General features: G+C 35.6%; 1 protein-coding gene across 3 annotated transcripts in view; it reads right to left on the bottom strand.

The window, feature by feature from the left end:
• LOC132149070 (protein CLEC16A-like) overlaps nt 1–20,579 on the bottom strand; it is a 71,778-nt gene that overhangs the window by 10,742 nt on the left and 40,457 nt on the right. For all 3 annotated transcript variants that reach the window (XM_059557986.1, XM_059557985.1, XM_059557984.1), the window contains exons 14-21: nt 19,820–19,929; nt 17,128–17,172; nt 14,726–14,776; nt 13,868–13,996; nt 11,338–11,458; nt 3,006–3,157; nt 1,767–1,971; nt 1,265–1,399 (exon numbers count right to left, since the gene is read on the bottom strand). In XM_059557986.1, coding sequence (XP_059413969.1) covers nt 1,265–1,399; nt 1,767–1,971; nt 3,006–3,157; nt 11,338–11,458; nt 13,868–13,996; nt 14,726–14,776; nt 17,128–17,172; nt 19,820–19,929 — 948 coding nt within the window. The remainder of the gene's footprint in view (nt 1–1,264; nt 1,400–1,766; nt 1,972–3,005; nt 3,158–11,337; nt 11,459–13,867; nt 13,997–14,725; nt 14,777–17,127; nt 17,173–19,819; nt 19,930–20,579) is intronic.

Genomic DNA, 20,579 nt, shown 5'->3' on the forward strand with positions numbered 1-20,579 from the left:
AGAGTTTTATGACAGAACTTTGTATATAGTGGGTATAGAAAATAGTATATACTGTGTGTGTGTGTGTGTGTGTGTTAATATATATATATATATATATCACACTTAAATACACATTAAGTCACATTACTGTGTGAATTACTGGTCTGGAACAAAAAGTCTACATAATGGTTGAATACCATGACTGCGCAGAAACACAGCTGGCAGAGAGGAAGCGTTACCTAGAAACCTTTTACAAAAAAACAGAACCATAACTTAGAAAAACACTAGAGAAATTCTGGGGAAAACTAAATTTGGATGTGCAATGGTTTAGAATTATTAACATTTTTGTGAAATTCTCCACAGAGAAAACTGAGTAAGCAAGTCCCTTTTGGAAATAAAAAATGCAAAAGAGGCAAATGTTTCACAACATATATCAAATATATCTTATACTGTAACAGAAACAGGAACCTCTAATTTTGTGAACACTTTACTATAAAATAGAAATTTTAAATTCAAAGATCTCAACAGATCTCATCTACCACCAAATCATCCAAAAGACTTTATGCAGCAGCTAAAAACAAAAGCAACCGAAGACAGACACAGAGATTTATTTTCCATTCACTTAAAAAAGTTTGTTAAAAAGTTAGTTTTTTAATGATATATTTATTAGAGTTACAAAAAAAAAAAAATTATAAAATAAACTACTGTTAAAAGGGGGTTTTTAATTTTTTTTTTTTTTTATCTCTTATGCTAATAAAGTTTGCATTTATGTGATCAAAAAGACAGTAAAATGGCAATCTTATTAAATATTACCATATAAATGAATAAATGTTTTTTTTTATAGATTTTAAAATGTAATTTATTCATGTCATGCAAAGTTGAATTCTCAACAGCCATTGTCTTCAGTGTCACATGATCCTTCAAAAATAATATATTAATTTTCTGCTCAAGAAAACATTTCTTATTATTATCAATGTTGAAAATAGTTGTGGTACTTCATTTTTTGTGGAAAAATAATTTTTGTTTCATAATTCTCTGAAGAATAGAAACTTCAAAAGAACAACATTTATTTGACATAGAATCTTTTAGTAACAATGACTTTTACTGTCATTGACTGCTGTTATTTAATCAATTCAATGCAAACTTGAGGAGCATTAATTAAAAAAAAGCTAAAAGCATTAAAAAATATATACACATGCAAAATAAAAACGAAAGTATGCAACTGTGGATAACAGCTGTCACCTTAATCCTCTGAGATTTCCTCCTTAATGGTTCATACATTTACCTGGAACTTTATCTACAGAGGCGAAGGCCAGGCCACGTCTGGACTGGTCATAGAAGCGAAAAGGCAGAGACGAAGCAGATGGTTGGCTGAAGCCCAGCACCTCTGTGGAACGCTGAACAGGAAGGTCCAATAGAGCTGCACAATGTACGTTTATGGAAAGAAAGGAAAAGAAAGATAACATGAGCCAAAAAGTGTGTGATGGAAATATTAATTTATTTTTCTCCAGCTACACATACTAAAGAGGGAAGCTAAAGGGAAATTCCATGTTTAGGGGAATCAGTACAATTACATTTATTGCACCTGGCATCCATTACTCTGAAATGATATTATGGCCAGTTAAAGTATAACTAAAGTCCACATTCAACCCCCCTCTCCACAATGTTGCACAAAGGCTGGGAAGTCTGAGGAAGTATAATTTATAAACAGACGATACGGTTGCTGTAAAGAGTTTATGGCTTTGAATTTAAAGCAATTTACAACTGGTAAGCGGCCAAGACCTGACCTGCTATCCGCTGCATTTTCATGCGTCTAGCCTGGATGCGGCCCTTAGCTAGTCGCTGTTTGGCGATGATGGAGCGAATATGGTCAGCAAAAATGAAGTTAGCCTGCAAGATGGGCACAGGCTTGGCGTGAGGGTTAGACGTGGGCTTGTGTATGATGATGTTCAGAGCCCTGCTGTCATCTTCTACTCCTGAAACCTGCATGTCCTGTGAACATATGCATTGGATTAAAATCAGAACATTTAAAGTGCAACAATTATTTTCAAATAATTTTTTGTTTATTCATTTGTTTGTTTTGTAGGATTCATTCATTTTTTTCAAGGAATAGTTCACCCAAAAAAGAAAATTACCACATTATTTAAGCAATCCTATGTGTATATGACTTTTCAGAGGAATACAATCAGAGTTATTTAAAAAATGTCCTGGCTCTTCCAAGCTTTATAATGCAGCGAATGGCTGTTGAGTCAAAGTGCATCAGTCCATCCTATAATATACACGGCTCAGAGGGGTTAATAAAGGCCTTAGAGGAAGTGGAAGTTAGTGTAAGCTAAAGATTACGGTTTATAAAAGGTATAAATATAGATACTTTTCTAAGAAAAATGCATCGATTAGCTTCAAAAGGCCTTTATTATCCCCCAGGGTCCGTGGGGAGCACTTTTTATGATGGATGGAAGAAGTTTATAGGACTTCTATTGGACTGTTGAACTTCAATACCAATTTATTGCCATTATAAAGCTTGAGAGAGCCAGGACAATTGTATTTATATAACTTTGATTGTATTCGTCTGAAAGAAGAAAGTCATATACACCTAGGATGGATTGAGGGTGAGTAAATTACAGGGTATTATACATTTTTGTTTGAACTATCTCTTTAGGATTTTTGTTTTTTTTTGATAATCTATAACACTCCCAGTGTCTTTTGGGAAATGTCTTCTGAGAAAACATTCCTCACGCAAATAATGATTTCTGCCATCAAACAGCTGTACCTGATGTCATAATGTTGAATTGCTGAATCACTTAAGATGAATTCTTGCTAATGAGAATGCTTTGTAAAATGCCTAACTATGATTACTTTTGAGCAAACATATCGGCAAACATGTTTCCATGTGGTCATTTACATCTCCTTTTAGGTTTTGCTCATGAACCTTAAGTTGCCAGGATGCTCCTGACAAGAATGTGGCCATAGTGTACTATTTTGTTTGAGTGTCATGTTTGCAGTGTAGGAGCAGAAATAGAGCAGACCTGTAAAAGGCCAGCAAACTTGACAACACCCCAGCCAAGACGTTTTGAATCCGGTTCCACAAGACTCATCTGGTACACATCCACAGCCAGGAAACGCTGAGCTTGAACCCCATCTTTACTCACCACCATGCAAGCAATAAGATCACTGTTATCTATAAGAGAAGAAGAAGGTAGAATAATTGATAGTTAATTCCAAGGGTCCTTTAACAAATTTACACAAATCAGTAAAAAACAAGCGATAAAGGTCAAAGTTCAGACTATGAATGGGAACACTGTGTAACCACATTCAAAACAAGCCCACATGAAATGTATTCAAATATACAAGTTCAGATCTGCCTCTCACACAATACTGCATTACATTTACATTTAGCAGATGCTTTTATCCAACGGGACTTACAGTGCATTCAGGCGATACATTTTTTTTTTACCAGTATGTGTGTTCTCTGGGAATTGCACCCACAACCTTTTGCACTGCTAACACAATGCTCTACCACTGAGCGACAGGACCACTGCAACACTGCATTAGTAGCCTGTGATTACATGCTACAGGATATTTAGCATTAAAATTGCAAATCAACCACCTAATCTATTTCCAAAGAACTAGTAGGACTTGCACAACTAAATATAGTCATGCACTTTTATTATAAAGGGTTAAGAAAATGTCAGCGCAGGGTGAATTCAATCACATTAAAGTGTCAGTAACTGAGTGAGTGTAAACCTGGCATGAAATCAGATTGTACTCAGACATGCGGGAGTTTTCAAAAACACTCCAGTGAGTCATGCCCTACACAGTTCAGCGCAGCTACTCCGGTGGGTGGAGAAGGGGGTGGGGGAAGAAGGGGAGGGGATGGTAAGAGAGGTAGGTCATGTATCTCTGAAGTTGGTTTCAGGTAGACCCACTAAACTACTAATAACAGAAACAGCATTGTCACAGCTGAGGTACTATGACTACCAGTTTCTCTCTGTGCTCTGAATTTCCTTAGAAGTCACACTGATGGTTTGAGGAATTACTTCAGAACTAGAAATGTGAGCACTGCTCTTCCTTTTAACTTCCTTTTAACAGCTAACTGTGGTGACAGAGAACTGTGTTGCCTCTGGGGAAATGATCTGCTCTAATACAAAGGAATACACACTTCTATGTAGTCGCTGTCTGACTAGTTAAGCAGCCAGCTGAGCAGAGCTGTTCTTCTTTTTTTAAAGCCACAAATACCGTGATGCACACCAGCTCTGTGGAATCTTGTATCCTAAGGGCAATCAGGATACACTTCATGGGTGGTTACATGTGGTAATGTTGGCTGATTCATGGTGAAGTTGAATTTTAAAAAAGGAAACAGAAAAAAAAAGCACTCAGTTCACTATAAATGTCAGTGTTTATGTGGAAGCTGGGTGACTTATTTAAAAACCTTCGAATGAACAAAATGAATCATTCATAACTGTGAACCAGTTGGATCAGTTTATTAAAAGGGATCTTCTCTAAGGAACTTGTTTAGTAATCAGCATCACAAAGCAATGTCTAGCCAACAAAATTAAAGCGAACATAACTAAAAATGTTCTGGGATGTCTACTACATACTGCAGATTTTGGTTAAGGTTAAGTAATTAACCTTCTTGATGGTGATAGTTTAATGGAGGCATATGATGCGATTTCTCTTTTTCCTTATCTTTAGTGTGTTATGTAGCTATTTGTGCGTGTATAAGATCTGCAGAGTTACAAAGCTCAAAGTCTCGCACAAAATAATTTATTCAATCTAAAATGGAAGTCAATTCCGACTTTGCTATGACATTCTGGCGCTTATTCAGAATGAGCTACTGTAACTATGTTTTCTTAATAGTTTAAGTATTAGCTATTGACTGTTCAAATGCAGAGTTTTGCATCATGTAGAGTATTGTGTGTGTGTGTGTGTGTGTGTGAGAGAGAGACACACAGGTTCACATCAGTGAGGTCAGCTTTCTTAATTGCGGCTTGTGTGCTGAAAATACATATGAGCATCATCACTGTGTGTCACACCACACTGTTCCCCCTTTTGGGCTTGAACTGATGGTAAAACTAAGAACATTATGTACTGTCTCTACATTTATGTTGAAAGCTGAAGCTCGCGATTATGGAAAGAGGCGTTACATTTCTGACGCGTGCTTGTGGTGTTCGGCCAATCACAATGCACTGGGTCAACTGGCCAATCAGAACAGACAGTGCTTGTCAAAAGGAGGGACTTTGTAGAAAGGGACTCGCTTGAGAGAGGCGGGGCATAAAGGAACCACACTTATGTGGTTATATTACAAATTTATTTTTTTCTGTTGAATACAACAGATGTTTTGAAGAATGTTGGTAACCAAACAGCTGATGGTACTCACTGACTTCCAATGCATGGTAAACAACTGTTTGGTTATGAATATTCTTCAACATATCCTCTTTTGTGTACAAAAGCAGAAAGAACCTCATACAGGTTTGAAAAAAAAAAACTTACGGAGTATATGGTGACAGAATTTTTATTTTTGGGTGAAATATCCCTTTAAGATGTCTTTGTCAGAAAATCATTACATAAACGTCCTCATATTCCAGTCCTTCCATGAGCATGCGAATCCTGAAGCAAGAGTTAACTAAAGAATAACAGGACAATGGGTGATGCAGCAGGACAGTTTGCTCACTATAACCCTGGCGGTGTAATTAAATCAGACCTCCTAGACACCACCAACTAAATCAATATACACACTTACATCCTGTGCAATTTCAAGAGAAAATGTAATATGCTTGTCTATTTTAACAAACCCTAATTAATAGAAAAGATTTAAACTCTCAACCAAAGTGGGGGTGGGGTGTTACATCCAAAAGTTCCATGTGACTTAAGTGTTTAAGGTGAGAAACTTTTCTGAGAACTTCTATAGAAAGTGATCACATGTCATGTGTAATAATACTTATGTATATGCATGCAAAAAAAGAAACAAGAAGGGCACAAAACACATTTGAACATGTAGTTGCAGCTCTTTCAGTTTATGTGATCTTAAAAAAAAAACAATAGCAAAGAGTGGAAATATTTAGCAAGAATTCATGTAAGTTCACACAATGCAGTGTGATGCGTCTACTGTGTTGTGTGCATGCATCATTTCCTGCATGTCTAAAAATAACACAGAACAGTGGTGGCACATCTGTTTCTCAGGTCGATCTGTCTGTCTATCTGACCGTCTCTCTCGTCATTTAAGAGCAAGGTGCTTGTTCCATCCACTCACTGATGAGCCATTCTAGGATTCAGATTAAAAAGGACATAAAAAGGCTGATGTCATAAATCATGATGGTGCAAGATGAACCAGTTGTAAACTGCAGTTACTGTGAAGCTGGGGGATGTGCAAAAGATTTTCCAGATAGGAAAATTGGAGATGATTTTATGTAGTAAAATGCTTTGCAGAGATAGAGCAGGGTCCAAAAGTCTGAAACCATTAGAGAAAATTATACATTTTGTATTTTTATTATATATATTTTAATTTGAGCACAATAATTTGAGTTAAAAGTTAAATTAAGAAAATAATTTTTATTTTAAACAATTCTTTTTATTACTTAGTTTGTCGCCATTTTGCTTTATGGACAGTAGTCTGAACATGTTATCCAGCATGAATTCATTTTATGTCATAACATTTTTTGGATTTAGAAAAGTTCAAAAGAAATAAATGGTTCGCAGATTTCTCTGAATGATTCACTGGACTTGTTCAGAATCAAAATGGCTCCGTTTTTGGATATAGAAATTTGCAAAACACAGAAATGGTTCACAAATTCATCTGAATTATTCAGTTAAATTATTAATTTTAAGGTTTTTGAAATGTTCTAAATGAACAAATGTTCCAGAAATTTGTTTAGACAATTCATCCGATTTATTAGGAATCAAGAACTTTAATCATTCCAGGTTTAAATTAGATTCTGAAATCCCAGATTTTGATTGTAATCTTAGAAATTTGGACCCTACTGTACTTATAATGTAATCTTGAAAAACCAAGTTTAATGGCAGACTAACAGACTTAAATCATCAATTCCATGACCTAATATTGCTCTTCACAAATGAAGCCAATTCAAACCCAGAGTGTAAACAGTCAGCCGATGTCAGTTTTTGTGCATTAACCCTTAAATGCACATACGGCTGTAAGACAGTAAAAGCTGCAGTGGGTTGATTTTGGAAGCAAAATCTGAGCTTCCTCCCACCTGCTCACACTTCCAGAGCTCGTTCTGCCCACTCTCTGACCGAGGCTGTAGGTGCTTCTCAAGCAGCCTTACTGTTAGACGTTAGATATACTGGAAGAGCTCAAGGTTGCTGCCCACAACAGCTGCACCAGCTCTTGCAAAGGCCTCTGTGACAGCGGAAGGTCTGAGTCAGTCCACTTTTTTTACACAACCCCCTCTTACCTGTCAAAGTGAGAGGGCCTGAGTTAACCAAGACACCTGGGCAGAAGAACTGAGATGGAGGTGCTGAGACCAAGAGCCTCCATGCAACACATCAGGGCTGAAAATCGGTTAACAGTGCAAACCCACAGATTGCATGAAAGAGCTGCACAGGCGACGAGAGAGCGATTTCATCATGTGTGGTAAACACTTTGCGACTGAGTGTGAGATAGAACGCGCAAGGTCTTAACATGGAACTCAAAACCAAGGAGATGGCCGCAGTTCATGAGAAAGATATCGATTCCACGTTCTTTTTCTATTAAAACTCAACCGAAGTGCTGAAGTTTCATCTTTATCTAACTGCACTTTATCTGATACCACAGAAACAAGAAATAGCACACAATTCAGTTTATGTGAATCACTCAGCTGTAGATGTTTGTTATCAAGTTATCGCAAGATTCACATGAAACTGAGTGGTGACGTTTTTGATGATAAGGCAGGATGTTATGAGTGAGGTAGGATTCATAAGATTTCAGCTATAAAATCCTAAAAACAAGTTTTGTAAAGCAGATCTGAGTGAGCATAAATGCTAAGAAAACCAGGACTCAACAACAACATTATTGGGCCACGCTGGATGACGTCAGGTCACTGAATCTTACATTTATTGGTCATGTACATGTATTTTAAAGTGGTCCTTCTGTGCTTTAACACTTTTTCAACTTTAGTTAAAGTAAAATGTTGTTGTTTAAACATAAAAAGGTCACACAGCTCAAAGTCCACTCCAAAGAGACGTGTGCTCTTTGAGCACTACAACAAACGGCTCATTCGGACTACAGTGTACTTCTTCTAGATATTGTGAAGTCACAATGTTACTCATTTAAATAACGGAATATGCAAAAATGGCCTGGCTGAGCTAAACCAGAGACTGTTAAATAACAAACAAGGGGCGTGACTTTTCCGGAACACACTCTTAGCCAATCACAAAGCACTGGGCCAGCCAACCAATCAAAGCACATTTAGGGGTTTCATCGAAGCAGGGACTAAAGCAGCATGTTTGAGACGGACTGGGAAGGAAAGACTTGAGAGGTGCTGCAATAATGTAAACTATTTTAGTACATCCCAAAATAAAATCAAGTTTCATTACAGCTTTATAATTCCCAGGTATTTTTACAAATTAAAAAAAAAAAATGTTAAGAGGCAGTGTAGAGAAAAGAAATCTCTGATAGCCGAGGCACTCGATAATTAAAATGTTTTTATCGCAAAAATGACATGTCCTAAATGGACAACTTTAAAATGCCCACACGTAGCGGCATGGGGCCTTTTTCAGGGCATAGTGAAACAGATAAAAAAAAACTGATCTTATAATGACAAAGACACACAGGTAGAAGCAAACACACAGGTGCTGACAATCAGTATTGAAGGTCTGCAGGTAATTACTAGGACACGCCTCTCACATGGTTCTCAACACTGAAGCTGTTGGTCACAATAATAAAGAAGCAACAGATAGCATGCATATACATTCATGCATATATTACTAGGGCACGCCTCTCACATGATTCTCAGCAATAAAGCTGTTGGTCACAATGTAAGCAAAAACACAAGCAACAGGTAGCATGCATATATTCATGCATACACATGCATACACATTCATGCATACATATGCATACACATATACATATACAATATATATGAAAAGAGTAGTCACAGGAAAGAACAATATTACAAAATCACAGAAAAGGTCTATAATCTATCTCCTCATTTAATCCTGGATAGTCCATTGCTTTGAAACTCCATATCCAAAAGGTTTCACGTTGCAATAACTGTTTTAAAATATCATCTCCACGTATTGATTTTTTAATAATTTCAATGCCCTGAATTCAAAAAGATGAAGGGTCACTATGGTGTATTTCTTTATAGTGTTTGGCCATAGGGTAATCTTCATTATTGACTCTAATTGCGTATTTGTGTTCATAGAACCGCTCTTTTAGTTTTCTTTTAGTTCTGCCCACATAGAAACACCCACATGGGCATTGTAGGCGGTAGACCACATATTCAGAGTTACAGTTAATAAAACCATTAGTCTTAAATTCTCTCTGCGTTCTCAGATCACAAAAAGTCTTACTTTGAATGACACCCTCACAATGACTGCAAGATCCACACCTATAGGTTCCCCACAACCCTTTTTCTAGCTATGTTTTGTCTAGGACCTGGAAGGTAACTTCTTACAAGTTTGTCCCTTATGGATGGTGCCTTCTTGAACACAGTCATAGGCGGCTCTGGAAAAACGTCTTTCAGAATAGAATCACTTTGAATTAACCCCCAATTGGACTTAATTATTTGTTTCATTTCAGAGGCACTACTACTATATTGGGTAACAAAGACAGGTCTAGAGTTGTTTTTTCATTGGTGAGTAGCCCCTAGCCCTGAACCTTAATGTCATATCTTGAGCCTGCATTTCGAAATCAGAGTCATTATTGCAGATGCGTCTAAGACGCTGAAATTGTCCAAAAGGAATGTTATCTTTCAGGCTCCTTAGATGGAAGCATTCAGCCCTCAATAAAGTGTTTCTGTCTGTGCTTTTCCTATATATTGTTGTGTGCAAAAGATTATTGTCATCTATGGAGATAGTCAAGTCCAAAAAATTAACAGAAGTTTTTGAATGTTCAATTGACAGTTTTATATTAGGGTTAGTTGTATTGATGTACTCATGAAACTGCAAAAGTTCTTCCTCATTCCCAGACCAAACAAAGAGGATATCATCAATAAAGCGTCCCCAAAATACTATCTTTTCACAGAATTTGTTACTAGATCGATTATATGTATTGCTCTTCCCAGTGACCTAAAAATAAATTGGCATAATTAGGAGCTGTCTAAAGAAATCATCTTGGAAGAGGAACACATTATTGTGTAAAATCCATTCTGTGAGAGAAAATAAAAAATGGTTGGGTGGTGATGTCTCCGACCTATGTAACAAATAATGTTGTAAGGCTGATAGGCCTTCCTGGTGGTCAATATTGGTATATAGGGAGGCTACATCTAGAGTCACCAAATAACAATTTTTGACATTTGTGATATTCATAAGTTTACATAGCACATCAGTAGTCTCTTCAATGAAAGAAGGGAGATCCCGCACTAGAGGTTTTATAAAAAAAAGTCCACAAATTGGGAGCAGGGCTCAGTCAAAGATCCATTGTCTGAGATAATAGGTCTACCCTCAGGTTGTTCTAAATTCTTATGGATCTTCGGCAACATGTAGAAACATGGCATTTGGGGATTCTCATTCATTAGAAAAGCAAATTCATTGTCTGAGATCCATTTTTGGTCTCTACCAAAGGATATAATGTCCCTCAGTTCGTTTTTCATTTTTACAATTGGATTTCTCTGCAATTTTTCATAATAAATATTATTTCCTAGTTGTCTTTGTGCTTCAATAACATATGAACATTTATCCATTACTACAACTGCATCCCCTTTGTCAGCAGGCTTTATTATTATCTGCTCATTCTTTGTTAGAGAATTCAGTGCATCTCTTTTGCGTTTTGAAAGATTGTGTTTTATTCTGTTCGGTCTTTTGTCAAACATGTTGTCTACGTCATGAGAAACCTTTTTGGTAAAAGCAATCAAGGTGTGATTAGAACTCATAGGCATAAAGTTTGACTTAGGCTTAAAATGTCTCTTGGCATCATGAGTGGTATCAAAGTTCAATTCAGGTGTGCTATTCAAGAGTTTATTCGACTGATGGTACCATACCTTCAAATGAAGGTTTCTGTAGAACCTAAAAAGGTCCACCTTAGTTTTAAATGCATTAGCTTCACTTGTAGGGGAAAAAGTCAATCCTTTTGATAGCACATTCACAGAGTCTTGAAAAAAATATATGTATAACATTTAATGAAAAATGTCAATATCAAAATGTTCAATTTGCAAAAACAACTCATTGAGCATCAGCTTCATGTGTCTCTAAAGGCCTTACTGAGGTCAAGCACATCATCAGTCTTGATGAGATCCTCCGGTCGGGTGAGAGGTAGTTGAGTTTCTGGTTCTCCCTGCAGCTGTAGGGACAGCGAGCGCAGCATGAAGAACATGCGTATAGCCTGCAGGGAAACACACACACACACACACACACACACACACACACACACACACAATTAAAGTGTGCTAATTAATCATAAACATGCAGCATCAAATGATTCAAATCTTCCTGGAATTGATGTCCTACATGTGCTAGAAGTCCTTCTAAAATATCCTTTACCCTGTTAGCCAGCACCCCAATGCGGGCGTCCTGAATGCCCCAAAACTCGCACTTGTCAGTGTTTACGAATAGATTAAATGAAACGGGACAAATTTAATCTTGACAATCTATGTCAAGTCTCAAGCATCGACAACAGATCGGTGTTTTTCAATGGAAAGCTTATAAAGACTGTATTTGCTACATTTTTGTAAGCCGTACACATAAAAAACATGAACATTAGAAACGCTGTACATACCAGATCTGTCGTAATAATGAGTCATAAACACATCCACAGCTGTAAATCCTGGTTTAGTTAGGAAAGTAAGGGTCCACTGAACGACATCTCGTGAAGCACGTTTAGTCCAACGAAGCAATAACGTTGTAATATGGATCATAATTCCTTTGTTTACGTTTCAGTTCTTCAGCGACAGAACTGTTCGTGTCCGTTATGGAATAACTCACACTAAGAAACTGCGTCTTGGTGGTAAAAACACGGCATGGTTTTGCAGCGTACAGTGTCACAAACAGAATGAGACAATCCACCGGAAAAAAGAATGAATGAGAGATAGGCGAAAGATAGTTTATTTGAATTTTGGCGCTCCCTCGTGACGCGATCTGATGCACCTGTCAGCTGATGGAGGCAGAACTTATAGCAATCGCCTTTTTCTTTTATTTTTCAACAGTTTTTATACATATGAGAGTGTGTTTTATGTTGAATGTGAATGTATCTGCATGATTACCATCTGTTCAAATCAGCCCAAATCAGCTCGCTATTACTGTATGATCACGGCTATCAAAGTGAACGCGTCTATATGAATAGAGAGAGTGGATTATTTACTTTATGGCACATGTGTGTTATTACCATCTGTATAAGTGGCCATCAGCACATCAGCACTTATTTGCATCGTAATTCAATGTAAATGCTGCATTTCTAGCAATCTCAGGATTTTCTGTAACTGGCAAACAAAGTTACATCTTTTTTTTCTTTTTCTTTTTATTCTTATTTTTCTTACTCAAATATTCTTATTGTATTTTTCTAGTGCTCAAATAAATCACTTATATTATGTCTAAGTTTCTGTCTAGTGTTTTATAATTGAAAAAAACTATGCATTAGTATGTTTACTGACTAAATAGTTTGTAGAAGCCTTCAATACTATTGGGAAATATATATTTTTTATATTTGGGGGTGTAGGAGTCTCATTTTTCATGATATCTTATTCAGATTTGAAATAGAAATTCATGAGACATGTGGCTTTCAACCCATTACTTTTCTAGATTGCTCCAGGACTCATTTAATGTATTTTTATATCAAATAAAAAAATATTTAAGTGTGGTAAAAAAAAATTCAAGGCACTTCAGTGTCTATAACTTTTAATATTTTTGAGCATTATCAAATCTGGTTGATAAAAAGTAAAGCCCAAAGGGTCTTCTTTCCAAAGACACCAAAATTATGTTTGTAACCCACTGAAGTAGGAAACTGTTACAATTATAAGTTAGGTAGAGCAATTTCAACTGTGAGTCCCATAATGGGGGGTGCTGGCTAACAGGTTAAAACATTATAAATGTATATCAAATATAAAAATATTATATTAATGTAAAAGAGTGTCTTAAAACAGGGAACACATTAGCCTGATGAAGATTTTAAGTTCATCTTTGACATTACCAAGAGTTTTCCTGAGATCAGTTTTAGTACTGACAACGTTAAATTTAACAACTCTTGGAGCCACTTTCATAACTATCAAATGTTGAAAGTTAAATAAACTTTTCTATGTACATATTAAATGTAAAAAAAAAAACTATTTAAATTGCTGCTAGTCTTACCTGAATGATTGATTGAATTTGAAATATATATATAGTACTGATTCAATGCTGTTGAAGTTATACTGAGAATCGGCTCTGTGCACAAAACCAAGTGTCTAAATGTGTTCGAATTTAACCAAGATGTGCATTTGACCATTCATGTGCACAGCTGCATCTCCAAATAAGCACATGAGTATTCAAAATCAGATGCTTTTCATTCAGACCAAATTAAGTTGATACTCTGTATAATAGATAAAGCAGAACGCCTTGCATTGTTATATTCCTAAAGCACATGAAATCTATTTCTAAAAAGCTTTGGTTGGTTTCCCAGAAAACGAACAGTGCACACACTGGCCAAAGGAAAAGGTTCAGGGTAGACGTTTGACAAAAAAAAAAAAAAAAAAAATTTGACAAAAGGCCACAAGACCCAACAATCGAATTCTTTTAGCATAAGTGTATGTGAATCACTGACCCTGCGTGTTCTCTCGACATCTCCACAGGGCAATCGCTTCACAAAGTCAATGCCAGTAAGGGGGGTGCCAGTAGGAGGAAGTAAAATGGATGCATCCATCATAAGATACTCCACATTTAGCGGCTTACTCTATACACACAGTACACATAAACAAAGAAACAAAAAATATGAATCACTCAATGGGCTTGTTGACCCTGGTCCAACAAACACAAACCATCTTGGAATTTATTGGTTCAGTGTGAACTTGACAGTTATGTCTCACAACATTTGAAATCCAACAGCTATGAATTGTTTACTCATTTTCATTTCATTCCAAACTCAAATGGCTTTCTTTTTTCTGAGAAACACTAAAAATAAAATTTGAAATATCTTTCCCACTACTTTCAATATAAGCTAAAAGACCAGCAACTTGTAAAAAATAATTAAAGTTGACTATATGGCTTATATTCCATACTATTTTATGCTCCATGTGGTCTGTTTTCCAAAATGTTTATGACTTCTAAAGACTTCGAATATAGAGTCATGTTGACTTTTACAGTGAAAGCTCAAGTCCATATTATCTATAACTACAGGAAAATGAGTGTTCCATGGAAGGATGAAAGGAGGATGAGTAAACATGATAATTTTAGCTAAAATAGTTATTTAGAAAAAAACTATACTCCAAAGAAACAATGTTTTGTAAGAGAAAGTAGTATAAACGTAGGCTGCACTAGCCACTCCTTATCCAGTAAATGTCTGACATAGAACATATTTCCTCTCACATTAGAAGGATGTGTTGCTGTATCATCAGGTTATGACAGAGAGTAAGAGTAAGGTTGCAAAAAAGATAACTTTTATGTGTTTTGTAAGGAAGCTTACCATCATGCTCCTGTACTCATCCTCAAACATGTCCAGGAAAATCTCCTCCCCCTGTTGAAAGAGTTGCATTACAAGGAAAAAATTACCATAATAGAAAACAAGACATGATGCACTACTGTTGAAAAGGTTGTTGGAGTCAGTAAGATTTGGTTATATATATTAAAATAAATAAATAAATAAATAAAAAGTTTTAGAATTTCAAATAAACACAGTTTATTTCAATTTAGAATTGTCTATTCATCAATGAATCCTGAAAAAAAAAATTCAACCAAACGTATTAAGCAATACAACTGTTTTCAACATTAACAATATTAAGAAATATGTGACCCTGGACCACAAAACCAGTCTTAAGTGTCAATTTTTCAAAATTGAGATTTATACATCTGAATAAATAAGCTTTCCATTGATGTATAGTTTATTAGGATCGGACAATATTTGGCCGAGATACAACTATTTGAAAATCTGAAATTTGAGGGTGTGAAAAAATCGAAATACTGTAGAAAATCGCCTTTGAAGTTGTCCAAATGAAGTTCTTAGCAATGCATATTACTAATCAAAAATTAAGTTTTAATATATTTACATTAGGAAATATACTAAATATCTTCATGGAACATGATCTTTACCTTAATATCCTAATGATTTTTGGCATAAAAGAAAAATCAATATTTTTGACCCAAACAATGTTTTTTGGGCTATTGCTAAAAATATACGTGGTCCACATATTTCTTGAGCAGCAAATAAGCATATTAGTATGATTTCTGAAGGATCATTTGACACTGAAGTCTGGGTTAATGATGCTAAAAATTCAGCTTTGTCATCACAATAAATTAATTACATTTTAAAATATATTCAAACAGAAAACGCTTATTTTAAATTTCACATTAGTACTGTTTTTACTGTATTGTTGATCAAATAAATACAGCCTTGGCAAGCATAAGTGTCTTGTTTCACAAGCATTAAAAAACACATTATTACATTTAAAAAAAAATAAGGCTAGTGTGTGTGCGTGTGTGTGTGTGTGTGTGTATGTATATATATATATATATATATATATATATATATATATATATATATATATATATATATATTAAGTCTACAAAAACTACATCCCACAATCCCTCAGAGAAAGGTAAACAACATTTTAAGCAAAAAAATTAATGAAACTCTTAAGCAACTATAACCCTTTTCCTGGACCAATTCAACTTATTCTAGAATGTCTACTGTACTATACTACATTTTTAATAATTCATTAATTTATTAATAAGTTATTTGACATGTGTTACAATCTGACGCCAGTAGTGTAGAGAGATCAACTTGTTAACATGAATCACTCTGAACACTCATTTCCATGAAAATCCCCATGGGAAGAATGAAGGGAGGGACATGGTGAGAAAAGTAATATAAAAGTAATATAGAGAATTAAAAGAGAAATTGAGCATGAGTTAAATTATTCAGAACAGTCTGACTCTTTCACATATAAAGTACAAGTCATTTTTGGTCACTGCATAATTCCCATGCTTTCACTTCTGTTATTTCATAGTTTTGACTTCACTATTATTCTATAGTGTAGACAACAGGAATGATAAAGAAACAGTAGGTGTGTGTCCAAACCCGTGACTGCTGCTTCACGTGTCTGCCCAGATTCTTGGAAGAGCTGGGACACACGGATCCATTATGAACACACACACACACACACACACACACACACAAGATGCAGATGAGATACCAAACCTTGGGCCCTCCATTATCCCAGAACAGAACATTCAGTACTGTGATTATTTACATACATTCCTCACTTGCAATAACAGACGATTTGGATAATATCCATCGGAATGCGAAGACTGCATAACGCATTCTGAAAAATATCTTCCTTTGAATTGTGAAAGCAAAACTGGCTGCTGTTCCCACATCCGTTAAACAGAGTCATAGCAGAGCACTCAAATTTCATGAAAGAAAATGACTTTGGGGAAAATAACTGCTATAGGCTGCAATAAAAGCTGGAAAACACGTCCTTCAATGTTGAGACAAATAATAGAGAGGCCAAAATCCACTAGTGCACTTATCGTGCAGGAATTGGTGTGATCTAGTCTTGTTTAATTGTAGTTTGCTTTCACAGAAGTGTCCCAATGTGAATAAGCCACCATGAGCACTAACAAGTTTCAACAGGAAGCTGTTGGGATTTTCCCAAATATCAAAACTGCAAAGTCTTTAGGATAAGCTGTCTAAGCCTAATTCTTCCTCAGACTTTAAAGGAAACCGAATACAAGTGGAGTGACTAGGTGATAATTATGAGAATTAGTAGTATGTAGGTCTGTTGCCTTGAACTACCCGAACTTCCACTAAGCACCTGAACGAACTGGTGACTTTTATTAGATCCGATACAAAATAAAAGACCATCTTGCCTTATAAAACTGCCTCAGAAGGTGAAGACTCTCTTCTCGGGCACCCTAAAAAAAGGAAACATCATCATAGCAATGGTATGATCGAGTTGCACAATGTAAACAAGTAAAATGTCTTATTTCCTAAGTGTCTCTCTAGTTTCAAAATAAGAATGAATAGAACCATTACCCAATGTAGGAGAAGAATTACTAGGAAAAACCTAAGTGTGCATGCATGTGTTAAGAAACTGATTTTTGAGAAATGTGTTGCAATCAGGTTTGAATAAGCTCATCTGCAATGAACAACTTCAGTGTTTTTAACTTGATGTCAAGAGCCATCCTTTTCAATTATTGTGAAAATAATTCAACAAGTAACTGAATAAGTGATGAAGCAGGACACACAGTGGGTATAGAAAAGAACCCCCCCCCCTTAAAATTATCACATTTTGTTGCTTTGTTTGCAACCTGAAATGAAGATGGACACACTTTTTGTTTTTATTAAACTGTATTTACTAAGTGCAATTTATAACATCGAAGTGAAAGATGTAACACCAACATGTCAGAAAAAATTTAATAAAATGGAAAAACTGAATCACTGAGTTGGAAAAAAGATCACCACCTTTTGTCAGTATTTTGCAGAACCACCCTTTTCTTTAATTACAGCCTTTAATCTGTTGGGATATGCCTCTACTAACTTTGCACATCTAGCCTTTGCAGGTTTAGCCCACTCTTCTTTGCAGAACTGCTCAAGCTCAGGTACATTTGATGGAGACTGTTTGTGGACTGCAGACTTCAAGTCATTCCACAGATTTCCATTGGGGTTTAAGTCTGGGTTTGGATCAGGCCATGCAAGGACATTCACCTTTTTCTCCTTTAACCATTGTGTGCTGAGTTTTGCTGTGTGCTTTGGGTCTTTGTCTTGTTGGAAGGTAAACCTTCTTCTCATTGACACAACTTTCTGGCAGATTTAGCAGATTTTCCTGAAGAATTTGACAGTATTTTGCCCCATTAATTGTTCCTTCTATCATGTCAAGTGCTCCAGTCACTGCTGCAGATAAACACATAACAGGACATTACCACCTCCATAGGAATGCTGTTATTTGGATGGCGAGCTGTATTGGATTTCCACCAGACATATTGTTGATATAATGCAATTTTATTATCTGCCTCAGAATAATCAAGGAGCTTTTTGGCAAAGCTCAGTCGTGACTGCATGTGTCATTTCTTGAGGAGCGTTTTTTTTTTCTTGCAACCCTCCTATACAAGCCACATTTGTGCAGAATTTGTGATATTGTTGTCATACTGTATTTAAAATACAAATACAACATACTGTGTGGAAATTTTTTTTACTTAAATTACATTAGATTTTTTTTCCAAAAGGTTTTAAAATTCAAAATACGTATTTTAAGTAAATGTATCTGAAATACTGCACAACCCTGGTCACAAGCACACAATCAACACTCTTTGTCATAAATTCCTGAAACTGCTAAAGAGTTGCTGTAGGCCTCTTGGTCACCTTTCTGGACAGTTTCCTCCTGAATCTTTCATTCAGTTTGGAGTGATGTCCTGATTCAGGGAGGGTCTGTGTTGTACCAAATACCTTCCGCTTCTTAATAATAGACTTCTCTGAGCTTCTAGGCACTGATAAAGCCTTGATTTTTTTTGTATCCATCTCCTGACTTGTGCCTGTATCCTTGAGATCTTTTGACGGTGTCTTGCTATCATTAGATGATTGTTTGCTTCAGTTGCACTGCCAAGGACAGACATACTCTAGGAAAACTATTTTCTTGCTGAGCTGATCGAACTGAACACAGCTGATCACAGTTGAAAATCAAATGGCTTTGTGTGCCATTGAGAAAGGGATTGCTACAAATGACTGAGTCTACAAAACATTTTTTACGAGGGGGATGATTCTTTTTTCCAGCTCAGTATTCTATTTGATTTTTTTTCTGATATGTTGGAGTAATATCTTTCATTTGGATGCAAGTTGCACGGAAAATACAGCTGGATAAAACAGAAACGGTCCGTTTTCAGTTCATGCTGCAAATCAACAAAATGTGATTATTTATTTCTATACCCATTGTAAGCAATATGTATAGTGTCATTGCTAATACAGTCACCACAATGCCATGCTTTCATGTATTTGGTAATAAAACCAACATGATTCAGAATGACTTAAATCTGATGTGTATTTAATGTCATTGTGTTCACAGACTTAAACTCTGTGATAGTCCATTAACTATCTATTGTGTTAATGGGTCACCAATATCTGTTTAGGATAATGAAAATAAATGAATACATAAAATAATTAAAATATAATAATTGGTTGAAGCATGAGATATCAACTATATATAAGAATGTTTACATGTCATGAAATATATTTTAATAATATTATAATATAATATAATTCACATTTATGGAAGTAAAAGGCATTTAATATTTTCACTTAAACAAATAATTGATTAATATTCTTTGATGCAGATACATTTCTTTGATCATAATTTACATATTTATTTCATCACCTTATTCCCGTTTGCTTCATTTCTCTTTTCCTTTCTTTTTTTATAACATTATATATATATATTCTCATGGATTTCACCAGCCCCATTGAAGTCTGGCAAAGATATTACAGGTGATGACATAAATAAAATGCTGCACATGTAATATTAGAGTGAAGTGTTAGGAAGTAAGATATGTTCTGTGTTAAGGCCCTTACCTCCAAACAGGCCAAATGAATGTCCTTTATAATGCATTGAGAGCCAGAGAGTACAGCTTGTTTCAGAAGCAGACAGCTTAACTCCAAGGTGGCAAGACGCACCTTTCCCTCTGAAACACACAAACACGCTAGCTAGTGATGACGTAGATCAAACCCATTGGGTGAAACTGAATCAAAAGCCCTATTCAGACGGGACTAGTTTTACAGGGGGATGATAGAGAAATTTGTGTTTCACAAACATACTAGATGAATTTAATCCCGTCCGAATCTGCCATATCTGTGTTTTTCTCACACAACCTCTGTAATAATCCTGGAGCAAATTACCTAATGTTTTTCAGCAAACTCATTGATCCTCTGAGAAACTAATCCCGTCTGAATGCGAATGTCTGTGATTGCCCGTGATATTTTTTTTTTTTTCACAGCACGTTTCCTTGTGTGTTTTGGCCAACGTGAATTACAGTAGATGCTATTACCACAAGCATGGTTAATATATTTGACTCCCATCAAAGAAATTAAAAAAAATAACAATAATAAAATCAAGAGCTAGATCACGTAAACTGTTTAGACTGGCTATTGTAATATCAGCGTCAGGTAAGATTACTCACGTTCATTTCTGATCTAAATTACATAATGTTTTAATTACATATGTACCTTTTATTAAAATTAAACATGGGTTCACTACAAATAAAGAAAGAAAAAAATTAAATAGTTAAACTAAAGTAACCACACATTAACATGGTTTTGCTATAGCTTTACCATG

This window comes from Carassius carassius, chromosome 9, assembly GCF_963082965.1.
Source record: "Carassius carassius chromosome 9, fCarCar2.1, whole genome shotgun sequence".
In the NCBI taxonomy this organism is placed as follows: domain Eukaryota; kingdom Metazoa; phylum Chordata; class Actinopteri; order Cypriniformes; family Cyprinidae; genus Carassius; species Carassius carassius.